The sequence below is a fragment of the Gekko japonicus genome, unplaced genomic scaffold, assembly GCF_001447785.1.
Source record: "Gekko japonicus isolate JY-2015 unplaced genomic scaffold, Gekko_japonicus_V1.1 scaffold806, whole genome shotgun sequence".
In the NCBI taxonomy this organism is placed as follows: Eukaryota; Metazoa; Chordata; class Lepidosauria; order Squamata; family Gekkonidae; genus Gekko; species Gekko japonicus.
In genome coordinates this window covers 367,297-379,329 of record NW_015160234.1, presented here as the reverse complement: position 1 = coordinate 379,329, position 12,033 = coordinate 367,297, and the positions used below count along the sequence as shown (strand labels likewise).

The 12,033-nt window shown below is 42.3% G+C and overlaps 1 protein-coding gene across 1 annotated transcript in view; it reads left to right on the top strand.

The window, feature by feature from the left end:
• The window catches only part of FAM135A (family with sequence similarity 135 member A), an 82,729-nt gene that overhangs the window by 58,621 nt on the left and 12,075 nt on the right, over positions 1-12,033 (top strand). The window contains 4 exon segments of the mRNA XM_015412714.1: position 1; positions 4-670; positions 2,669-2,829; positions 5,476-5,567. The exon segment at position 1 is cut by the window's left edge and continues 1,595 nt beyond it. Coding sequence (XP_015268200.1) covers position 1; positions 4-670; positions 2,669-2,829; positions 5,476-5,567 — 921 coding nt within the window.

The following is a 12,033-nucleotide window of genomic DNA, read 5'->3' as shown; positions in this document are numbered from 1 at the left end:
ATCCAGGGGAGTCCTGTGTTGTTTCAGGTTCCGTATCTAGTTGTGCCGAACATGTTGTAATGAGTCCAAGTGAAGGAAGTCTTGGTGAACCTGTACAGCTAAAGCAAATGACTGATGATTTGACAGCTGAAAAAAATGAAAGCCTCACAGGTATGAGCATCATGTCATCAGAGGGAACTACTGATACGTTGAGGCAAGGACTTATAGAAAACTACTTTGGCAGTCAAAGTACTGCTGATCTTTCCTGTGTGTATTCTATAGACAGTAGTACTAATCTTGGCCCCCAAGGGGAAACAATTCCATCAGAAGATGATGATGAACAAGATCAAGATATGGTTGAAAATGGCTATTATGAAGAAGCAGATGAGAGTAATTTAGATGGAGCTACAAATGATGATTTCGAGGAAGAGACTCTTGGGCTAACAAGTGAGAGAGCTTTAAGAACTGAAACAATGAATAGTGAATTTCTTAGGTATGGGAACAGTATGGCTCCACTTTGTACTCCAGATAGCTTGGCATTTCCCTCTTCATTGAGAGGATATCCATGTAGCATGCTATGGTCTTCAAAGGAAAAAACTAGTGGAGTTTTGAAGCAACCTTGCAGTATGTCCTCCAGCACAATTTCATCCACGTCCTGGTATGAGTGCTTCCCTAAACCTCAACAGCTAGCGTAAGTGATATGATTTAAAGCAATTGTTTTTAAAGTCATTATTTGAGGGCAAGTGAATTGGGGCTGTATTCAAACATTACTTTAAACTGGCATGTGCATAAACATGGCTTGTTTCTGTGCACCTGCATGTGTCTGGTTCATCCCTCATACACCCTACTATTTCTTGTGCAGAGACTTCTGGTTACTCCCTGGTACCCATGATGTACCAGTGCACATGTACAGGTTAATGAGAGTAAGTTTTCTTCCCATAAACTGGGATTCTAAGCATGAATTAAGCCCTGATTTAGAATCCCAGGTTGTGTGTGTCAGGGAAGTGGGGAGGGACTAACTCCATTGTCCTGGACACGTGCATTCATATGTCATGGGTAACGGAACCATTTTTTGAACAGGGTTCTCTGTGTGAAGAACCAGATGCGAGTACAGGAACAGATCAGCTTAGTGTCACCTTAAAGTGACATCTGATGTCCCCCTATGTGTTTCTTCTGTATCTGAGTTTCATTGTTACACTTAAAAGGCATAGATTTACATAGAACCTTTTTGCTTAATGTTTTAGTGATTTTACTGAGCTTTGCAATTCCAGAATATTTCCTTATTACAGTATTGTAAAAGTTTTGATAGCTTAGAGGAATAAAGACCATAACTGTGGTCTACTGGTGAGGAGAAGAGGAATGAATTTAAAATGCAGCTTAAAGGTCAGAAAAACTGTTAGAATGAGAATGAAACCCACAGTTTCTTGTGTACCTAAGATGGTTAGAGAATCTTAGATTGGGAATTTTAACTGTTTTTTATGCGTGGCACAGTGGGAATTGTTCCACTAGCTTTACAAAGTGTATGATAACCACACACATTCTTATAGCTGAGTTGTGTTCTACTCTTAAATAAGTAATCCATTGAGCAGCATTCATTTTAAGTTGTTTTACCCTACTACATAATTCTATTTACATCATTTATACTGTGCTTTTGTTCCCATGGGGACCCATAATTTTCCTCTCCTCCAGTTTATCTTCATAATAACCCTGTGAGCTGCATTAAGCTGAGAGAGTGTGACTGGCCAAAAATCACCCAACAAGCTTCCATGGCAAAATGACATTTGAACCTGGGTTTTCCAGATCCTAGTCTGACACTCTAACCACTGTACTATTCTAGCTTCACCCCCTAAAACAATTTGCAGGCACGCACATGAGAACTTTTTCTGAAGGCAGGAATGAAAAATAATAGAGAACAAGAAAAAGAAAGGAAAGGTAAAATGATAGAAGGAAGGGAAAATGACAGGAAAGAAGGCACTAGTCTTCATTTTCAATTGCTTTTATGGTTTTTTCCTCATCTGTTTATGTTTAAAGAAGATTTAAACACCTATTTCAGCTTCATATACTTAACCACACACAAGCTTTAGTTCCCATTGTCAATATTTCTCCACTGCAAAATATGTGTTTGAGTGCATGCTAGGGTTGCCAGACCCCCAGTTGGGATGGGGATTCCCCCAATTTTGGAGGCTCCAACCCACCACTGGGCAGCTGGCTGGTGGGGGAAGCCCCACCCCCAAACAACCCCTTCCTGCTTTGACATCGCTATGATATCACCTGGAAGTGACGTTATCACACTGGGCATGTCATGTGTTGGCACTCTAGCATTTAGGCCAAAAACTCTATGGTTTCCATAGAGGTTTTGGCAAAAATGCTAGAGCGTTGACACGTGATGTGCCCAGCACGATGACATCATTTCCAGGTGACATCATCATGGTGTGTGTGCTTCACGCACATGCCAGAATATCTAGGCACAAACCCAGAAGTCCCCACTGGAAGGCCGGTAAGACCTGGCAACCCTAGCAAATGCATATATACTTTGTGTTCTGAGATACTGTGTTTTGTGATTTATTTATTTATTTTTGTAAATATAGTTGAACTGAATTGTAAGTTAAAGAGGGAGAAATCTGTTTTGCTCCTTATCTTCACATACACCGTTTATAGAACTGAATACAATAAAGCCTGTTTGTTTCAGATTCCTCCAGGCTAAAGAGGAAATGAAGCAGCTTAAGCTCCCTGGATTTATGTACAGTGATGTTCTTGGCTTGGCATCTTCAGTACCTTATTTCAGCACAGAAGAGGAGGAAAGTTCAGAAGATGGAATACATCTCATAGTCTGTGTGCATGGCCTAGATGGTATGCTATGGCAGCTGATAATGGATTAGAAAACAGTTGAGAATTCTAGATCAAGTCTTGGTTTAGATGTGAGAATTCTGCACTAAACCATAATGAAAATAGATTCATTCAAGTGTTTTAAGAGCCTCCCTTCATACTGTTATTCAGTAAGAACCCTTTTAGATTACTGTTTTTATTTAACTCTTTTTAATTAGGAAATTGCATACATTTGATATAGCATTCATCTTAAAGGAAATGCCAGTAACTTTTTTTACATTAGATATATTAGGTACATTTAGGGTTAAATATAAAACAGCATAAGAATGGCAACTAAATCTCCTGGTCTTGGCAGAAATTATGCATGATAAATAATCTAATTTAGTACAAGAAGAGAATCTTGTATATATACAACCATTTGTAAAGCCTAACTACCATGAGGCATCATTCAAGCCTATACATTTGAGACTCAAAGAATTTTTATTTTTAAATGTTGATATTTTGACCATAAATTGATGCTGTACTCCATGATCAAATTATTCTTACCACCATTTAGAAGAATCTCTTCCATTTATAAGAGTCTAATTCATACATTATTTTCCTGATACCTATTTCTGTTTTATCTTCAATAATGGACTAGATTTTTTCATTCAAAATTGAAGGATAAATAGAAAAATTGAGATATTCTAGTAGGATTAATATGGCATGCAATTTTTACTGCTGTTTCTGTGTGTAAAACTTCCACTGGTGACAGAAAGCTAGCTAGGCTATTAGAAGAGAAGAAGAAGATATTGGATTTATACCCCACCCTTCACTCAGAGCAGCTTACAAGCGCCTTTCCCTTCGCCTCCCCACAATAGACACCCTGTGAGGTAGGTGGAGCTGAGAGAGCTCTTTCGAGAACTGCTCTTTCAAGAACAGCTCTGAGAGAATTATAGCTTGCCCAAGGTCATCCAGCAGCTGGATGTGGAGGAGTGGGGAATCAAACCCGATTCTCCCAGAATAGAGTCTGTGCACTTAACCATTACACCTTATTTATTTATTATTATCCTACCCTTCCTCCAAGGAACCCCAGTGATGTACATCTGTAGCAGCTATGGGGTGAGAGAGAAAGAGTGGGAGGCTCTAAGGCAACTACCTTCTGGACTGAAGAATGTCCAGCCCCCCCCCCCCCATCCCGGCCTCTCCCTTATATTCTCTGAACCCCAACTGCTCACAATCAAGTAAAAAGGGGGACACAAGCTTTGAATAAAGGATTGGTAACAGCGTTCCGTGCACCTTGGTGTTTAGTCCTGATGGCCACATGACCACAGAAACATCTTTGGACAGTGCTGGCTCTTCTGCTTGGAAACGGAGATGAGCACCGCCCCCTAAAGTCGGATTCAACTAGCTTTCAAGCAAGGGAAACCTTTACCTTTTAACCCTTTTAAAGCTATGTGTTCCCGAAAGGTCTCTTATTTGGAAACCTGTTAGACCAAGGCTGTACTTCCTTGTGTGAAATATTTTTCCTAGTTATTTCACTAGATAGATTAGACACAGATGAAGATGAGCAACAAAGGTTTATTTAACAGGAAATAAAGTATTTAATGGGGTAACTGTTACGTGTGGATGACTTCACTATATAAAGTAAAACTGGCTCTCAAGTAAAGCAAATAAACCCTCAAAGGAGATTTGATTATCCTTTTTCTGGACAAGTTACCTCAGCAGGTTTACAGCTGCTCTTTTCCCACACAGAGCACCTTTCCACAGAATCTGTACACACAATTTAGGAATAACAGGCCCTTAACGGGATACTTATCTATCACATTAAAATAAGCTTTCTTCCCTAAGCCAACCCCCAGACCCTAACTAAAAGCTAAATAAAAGCCTACCTAAACTGGCGCGCCTTTTCAGAGCCACTAAATCCCTGTCCAAAGGAAAAAAGGTTTTTTTCACCCCACTTAATCTGTGACTGGCTCAACCCCTCCCATCCAGTGGAGTTCCATGGGCTTTGATTGGCTAACAATCACTTGGATTTGCATGAGGCCTAAATCACAATAATTGGATTAGAACCCTGGAGGGAACGGTGGGACTTTCAAGGATGATTGCCACAACTTCATTCTCCCCTCCACCATTTTGTCCTCAGAACAATCCACTGAGAATGGCTAGGCTGAGGAGGACTAGCCCAAAGTTACTGAGCAAGGTTTATGGTCAAGTCAGTCTCCCTGATCTAAACCCAGCACACTATACTGGTTGACTTAAGAGACATTCAGTGCAGTCTCGAACAGAGTTAAACCTCCCTTCTAAGCCCATGGGCTTAGATGGCTGTAACTTTGTTTGGGGGTACACAGTCTGTATCCTTACCATCTTGATAATAATTTACCAGCATCATTCGAAGTAAAAAAATTACCCCTTGCGTTGCACATTAAAACACTTGAAATCCAGCTGTTCAAGACTAGTGTTGACACAGATTTCTCAACAAAAGAGGAGCTTTTGTTTTCAAACACTTTCATGTCTAGTTAATTCACCTTTATCTGGAAGTAAAACCAGCCTTTGGTTATAGCTAAGCAAACTTTTTAACTTTAGGGGGATCATGAAATTTGAAAGGATGTACATCAGTGTTTTAATTAGCATATTATAATTTCTGAAAGTCAGCCTTCTTCATGCCTGATCTTTGCTTCTTTATTTTAGGTAATAGTGCAGACTTAAGACTAGTAAAGACTTACATTGAACTTGGCCTTCCTGGAAGTCATATAGATTTTCTGATGTCTGAGAGAAATCAGGTATTTGCATATGCTAAAAAAATTAATTTTTGAGCTCTTGATAAAATATTTTGCTTAACATTGGCTTTACTCCTTGAAACTGTTTGACAGTTTTTAACTGACATAATCTTATATGTTGTTGTTGTTCAGTTGCACAGTCGAGTCCGATTCTTCGCGACCCCATGGACCACATCACACCAGGCCCTCCTGTCCCCTGCCGTGCTCCAGATTTGTTTAATTTCATGTTCACTGCATCGATAACACTGTCTAACCATCTCATGCTTTGCCGTCCCCTTCTTCTTTGACCTTCAGTCTTTCCCAGCATCAGGGTCTTCTCCAGTGAGTGCTCCCTTCTCATTTGGTGGCCAAAGTATTGGAGCTTCAACTTCATTATCTGGCCTTCCAGGGAACAGGCAGGGTTGATTTCTTTTAGGACTGACTGATTTGATCTCCTTGCAGTCCAAGAGACTTTCAAGAGTCTTCTCCAGCACCTTAATTTGAAAGCATCTATTCTTTGGCACTCAGCCTTCCTTATGGTCCACCTCTCACAGCCATACATTACTACTGGGAATACCATTGCGTTGACCATATGGACTTTTGTTGGTAGGGTGATGTCTCTACTTTTTATTATGCTGTCTAGGTTTGCCATTGTTTTTCTCCCAAGGAGCAGGCGTCTCTTAATTTCACCATCTGCAGTGATCTTGGAATGTGAAGTCTGTCACTGTTTCCATGACTTCCCCTTCTATTTGTCAAGGAGTGATGGGGCCGGATGCCATTATCTTAGTGTTTTTTTTTTTAATTTATAATTTTTTATTTTCTAAAAGTAAAAGATTAACGATATACAAGTCATGCACCAAAGCTCTCTAGGAAAAGTCCAGAGTACAGCAACTTTCTGAATACATGAAGAATTAGAAGTCCTTCAAAAGCAGTAATACAATAGTTGTATAAAACTGTAAATTAGAAATACACAGTAAACTTGAATAATGCTTATTTTTTGGAATTACGTTCCCTTCTATCAGGTACTCCACTACTGGGAATCATATTGCCTGAAAGGTTTTATGAGACCTTCCTCCGTAATTACCCCCATATGGGGAAGGTTTCCCACAAACAAAGTCTTCCCACAGCTTATTCTGCCATTGTTGAATAGAAGGGCCTAACGTGTCCCTCCATTTTTGGGCTATGCAGATTCTAGCTGTCACAAGTAGAGTCAGTACTAACAAGTATTTTATTGTGCTTTCAGGAGCAATCTTAGTTTTTTTGATGTTGCATTTCAAGCTAACTTTTGCACTCTCCTCTTTCACCCTGAACATCTTTAGGTCCTCTTCACTTTCTGCCATTAGAGTGGTATTGTCTGTATATCCGAGGTTGTTGATGTTTTTCCCGGCAATCTTAATTCCAATTTGTGATTCATCCAGGCCGGCATTTCACATGATGTACTCTGCATATAAATTAAATAAGCAGGGTGACAATATACATCCTTGTCGTACTCCTTTTCCTATGCTAAACCAATCAGTTGTTTCATATCCGGTTCTAACTGTTGCTTCTTGACCCTTATACAGGTTTCTCAAGAGACATGTGAGGTGGTCTGGTACTCCCATCTCTTTAAGGACTTGCCACAGTTTGTTGTGATCCACACAATCAAAGGTTTTAGCATAGTCAATGAAGCAGGAGTAGATGTTTTTCTGGTACTACCTTGCTTTCTCCATAATCCAATGAACGTTGGCAATTTGATCTCTAGATCCTCTACCTCTTTGAAACCCAGCTTGTACTTCTGGCAGTTCTCTATCCACGTACTGCTGAAGCCTAGCTTGTAGGATCTTGAGCATGACCTTGCTAGTGTGTGAAATGAGTGCAATTGTGCGATAGTTTGAACATTCCTTGGCATTGCCCTTCTTTGGGATTGGAATCTAAACTGACCTTTTCCAATCCTGTGGCCACAGTTGTATTTTCCAAATTTTCTGGCAAATTGAATGCAGCACTTTAACAGCATCATCTTTTAAGACTTCGAATAGCTCAGCTGGGATACCATCATCTCCACTAGCTTTGTTGTTAGTAATACTTTCTAAGGCTTCTGTTACGTCCCTACTGTTTTTGTCCTTTATCATGGCACGAGCCGAAGGGCGAGCTAAAGGGCTCTTTGCCTGTGGCTCTTAGCCTAGGGACTCTTAGACTAGGAACTCTGTAAGAAGCCCAAAAAGAGCCAAAAAGACAAGGCCCTAGGCTCTTTGTCTTTCCCGTAAAATAATTTGACTTTGATAACAAAAACCACATAAATACCAAGGGTTTAAAAGGGGGATTATATTTATTTATTTTAAAAGAATTATGAAGCCAGAATGCCAGCAGGGGGTTGGGGGCTATCCAGTGTTTTGCACGGAGTGTCACATGTATGACTATCTGCCCACTGGGCAGAAATCTTGGGTGTGTCCACGGTGCAAGGAGCTCCTGGTTCTCAGGGAACGTGTGTGCTCCCTTGAGGCCAAGGTGGCTGACCTGGAGAAGCAGAGACAGTCAGCTAGGCACACAGAAAAGACTCTCGGGGACTTGTTAGCTACGTCCCACTCTGGATCTGGCAGCCCCGCTGCTGTCAGGGAGCATGAGGGTCTAGGGGAAACAGGGCACCGTGCTGAGGATAAGGGGAATGTGCCCTCAGAAGGGACCTCTTCCCCAGCTGGTGAGCGGCTCTCCTTTTGCACCAAGGAACCATCCCTGAGCAGGGTGGGAGGGGGGCTCTTGGTAGTGGGTGATTCGATCCTTAGGCAGGTAGACAGCTGGGTGGCGAACCCGCGTACTGACCGTATGGTGACTTGCCTGCCTGGTGCGAAGGTAGCGGACATTACGCGTGTTTTAGATAGGCTGGTAGATAGTGCTGGGGAGGAGCCAGTGGTCGTGGTGCATGTCGGCACCAACGATGTGGGGAAATGCAGTCGTGAGGTCCTGGAGGAGAAATTTAGGCTGCTGGGCAGGAAACTTAGGTCCAGGACCTCCAAGGTAGCCTTCTCAGAAGTGTTACCTGTTCCACGCGCAGGGCCGGAGAGACAGGCAGAGATCAGGAGTCTCAATGCGTGGATGAGACGATGGTGTAGGGGGGAAGGGTTCAGGTTTGTTAGGCACTGGGATACTTTTTGGAACAAGAGGGAGCTGTACAGGCGAGACGGTCTCCACTTGTCCCGAGAAGGAACCAGGCTGCTGGCACTTAAAATCAAAAAGGTGGCAGAGCAGCTTTTAAACTGAATATTGGGGGAAAGCCGACAGGAGATGAAAAGTCTCTGGTTCGGGTTGGCTCATCTGAGAGAGGTGAGGGGGTACCGGTTGCTTTTCTACAGGGAGGTGGATTGAAATTGTCCACAGAGGCCATGGCTGGTGACATGGACTGCCGGACAACGACTCGAGATAGCAAGAGGAAGGATGCAGGCTTAACTTGTAAGGGAAATTACAGCTGTTTCTATACAAATGCTAGAAGTGTCCGAGGTAAAATCGGGGAGTTGGAGTGCTTGGTGTCGGAGGGAAAAATAGACATTGTGGGTATTTCTGAAACTTGGTGGGATGAGGAAAATCAGTGGGACACAGTGATTCCCGGTTATATATTATATCGGAAGGATAGGGGGGGAAGGGTTGGAGGTGGGGTAGCTCTGTATGTCAGAGAGGGTATAAAGTCTAGAAAGATTGAGAGGCTAAGTGAATTGGATTCGCTTCTGGAAGTTCTATGGGTTGAAATAGGGGGGCCAAAAGGAAACTTAACACTGGGAGTTTGTTATCGCCCACCAGATCAAAAGATAGAGGAGGATTATAAAATGATGAATGCCTTAAAGATAGCAACTAGACAAAAACACTGTGTAATAATAGGTGATTTTAACTACCCACACATTGATTGGGTCAATATGTGTTCTAGCCGGGAAAAAGAGATTGAGTTTCTAGACACTCTAAATGACTGTGCTATGGAGCAGATGGTCACGGAACCTACCAGGGGAGAGGCGATCCTTGATTTGGTCCTAAGTAACACTCAAGACCTGGTGAGAGATGTAAAAGTGATTGCACCGCTTGGAAACAGTGATCATAATGTTGTTGAGTTCATCATTTGTACAAATAGAGAATTGGCCAAAAAGACTCACACAACCATTTTTAACTTTAAAAGGGGTAATTTCTCTGATATGAGGGGACACGTGGGGAGGAAACTGAAAGGAAAAGTAGAAAGGGTCAAAACAATTGGGGAAGCTTGGGATCTATTTAAAACTACGATCCTAGAAGCTCAAAAAATATATATTCCGCAGGTTAGGAAAGGCACAAACAGGTATAGGAAAAAGCCTGCATGGTTAACAAACAGAGTAATGGAGGCTGTAAAAAGTAAAAAGAATTCCTTTAAGCAGTGGAAAGCTAGTCACAGTGAGGCTGATAAAACGGAACACAGGCTATGGCAAATAAAATGCAAGTCTGAGGTCAGGCAGGCAAAAAGGGAATATGAGGAGCATATAGCAAAAAACGTAAAAACCAACAATAAAACTTTCTTCAAATACATTAGAAACAGGAAACCAGCCAGGGAGGCAGTGGGGCCCTTGGACGACCAAGGGGTAAAAGGAGTATTGAAGGATGATAGGGAAATGGCTGAGAAGCTAAATGCATTTTTTGCCTCCGTCTTCACTGTGGAAGATGAGAAGTGCTTGCCCACTCCAGAACCACTGATTTCAGGAGGGGTGTTGAAAGACCTGAGTCAGATTGAGGTGACGAGAGAGGAGGTCCTAAAACTGATAGACAACTTAAAAACTGAAAAATCACCAGGCCCAGATGGCATACATCCGAGAGTTCTGAAAGAACTCAAATGTGAACTTGTAGATCTCCTGACAAAGATATGTAATCTTTCCTTAAAATCTGCCTCCATTCCTGAGGATTGGAAGGTAGCTAATGTCACTCCCATCTTTAAAAAGGGTTCCAGAGGAGATCCGGGAAATTACAGGCCAGTCAGTCTGACGTCGATACCGGGTAAATTGGTGGAAACCATTATTAAGGAAAGAATTAGTAGGCACATAGATGAACAAAACCTATTGAGGCAGACTCAGCACGGTTTCTGTAAGGGAAGATCTTGTCTCACTAACCTGTTAGTGTTCTTTGAGGGGGTGAACAAACATGTGGACAAGGGGGATCCAATAGATATTATTTACCTTGACTTCCAGAAAGCTTTTGATAAAGTTCCTCATCAAAGGCTCCTAAGTAAGCTCAAAAATCATGGGATAGAAGGACAAGTCCTTTTATGGATCAAAAACTGGCTAGTTCATAGAAAACAGAGAGTGAGTGTAGGTGGGCAATTTTCTCAGTGGAGGGTGGTAAGCAGTGGGGTACCGCAGGGATCAGTACTTGGTCCACTGCTTTTTAACTTGTTCATTAATGATTTGGAGATGGGAGTAAGCAGTGAAGTGGCTAAATTTGCGGATGATACAAAGTTGTTCAGGGTGGTGAAAACCAGTGAGGATTGTGAGGCACTCCAAGGGGATCTGTCAAGGATGGGCGAGTGGGCGTCAACATGGCAAATGGGGTTCAATGTGGCCAAGTGCAAGGTGATGCACATTGGAGCCAAAAATCCTAAATATAAATACACATTGATGGGGTCTGAACTGGCAGAGACTGAGCAAGAGAGAGATCTTGGAGTTGTAGTGGATAACTCACTGAAAATGTCGAGACAGTGTGTGACTGCAATAAAGAAGGCCAATGCTATGCTGGGGATTATTAGGAAGGGTATTGAAAACAGATCAGCCAATATAATAATGCCCCTATATAAATCAATGGTGAGACCTCATTTGGAATACTGTGTGCAGTTCTGGGCACCACACCTTAAAAAGGATATTATAGCTTTGGAAAAAGTGCAGAAAAGGGCAACTCGAATGATAAAAGGGTTGGAACACTTTCCCTATGAGGAAAGGTTAAAGCGCTTAGGGCTCTTTAGCTTGGAGAAAAGACGACTGAGGGGTGACATGATCGAGGTTTATAAGATTATGCATGGGAAAGAGCAGGTAAAGAAAGAGGTACTTTTCTCCCTTTCTCACAATACAAGAACTCGTGGGCACTCCATGAAACTGCAGAGCGGTCGGGTTAGAACGGATAAAAGGAAGTACTTCTTCACCCAAAGAGTGATTAACACATGGAATTCACTGCCACAGGAAGTGGTGGGTGCTACAAGCATGGACGGCTTCAAAAGGGAATTAGATAAGCATATGGAGCAGAGGTCCATCAGTGGCTATTAGCCACAAGGTATAGCTAGGGGCTCTGGGGCAAGTGATGCTCTGTCTTCTTGGTGCTTGGGGGGGGGGTCAACAGTGGGAGGGCTTCTAATGTCCTGGCCCCACTGCTGGACCTCCTGATGGCACTGGTATTTCTGGCCACTGTGTGACACAGAGTGTTGGACTGGATGGGCCTTTGGCCTGATCCAACATTGGCGTCTCTTATGTTCTTATGTTCTTAAATGTAGGAGCAGGACCAGGGTACTTTAATCCATCAGGGA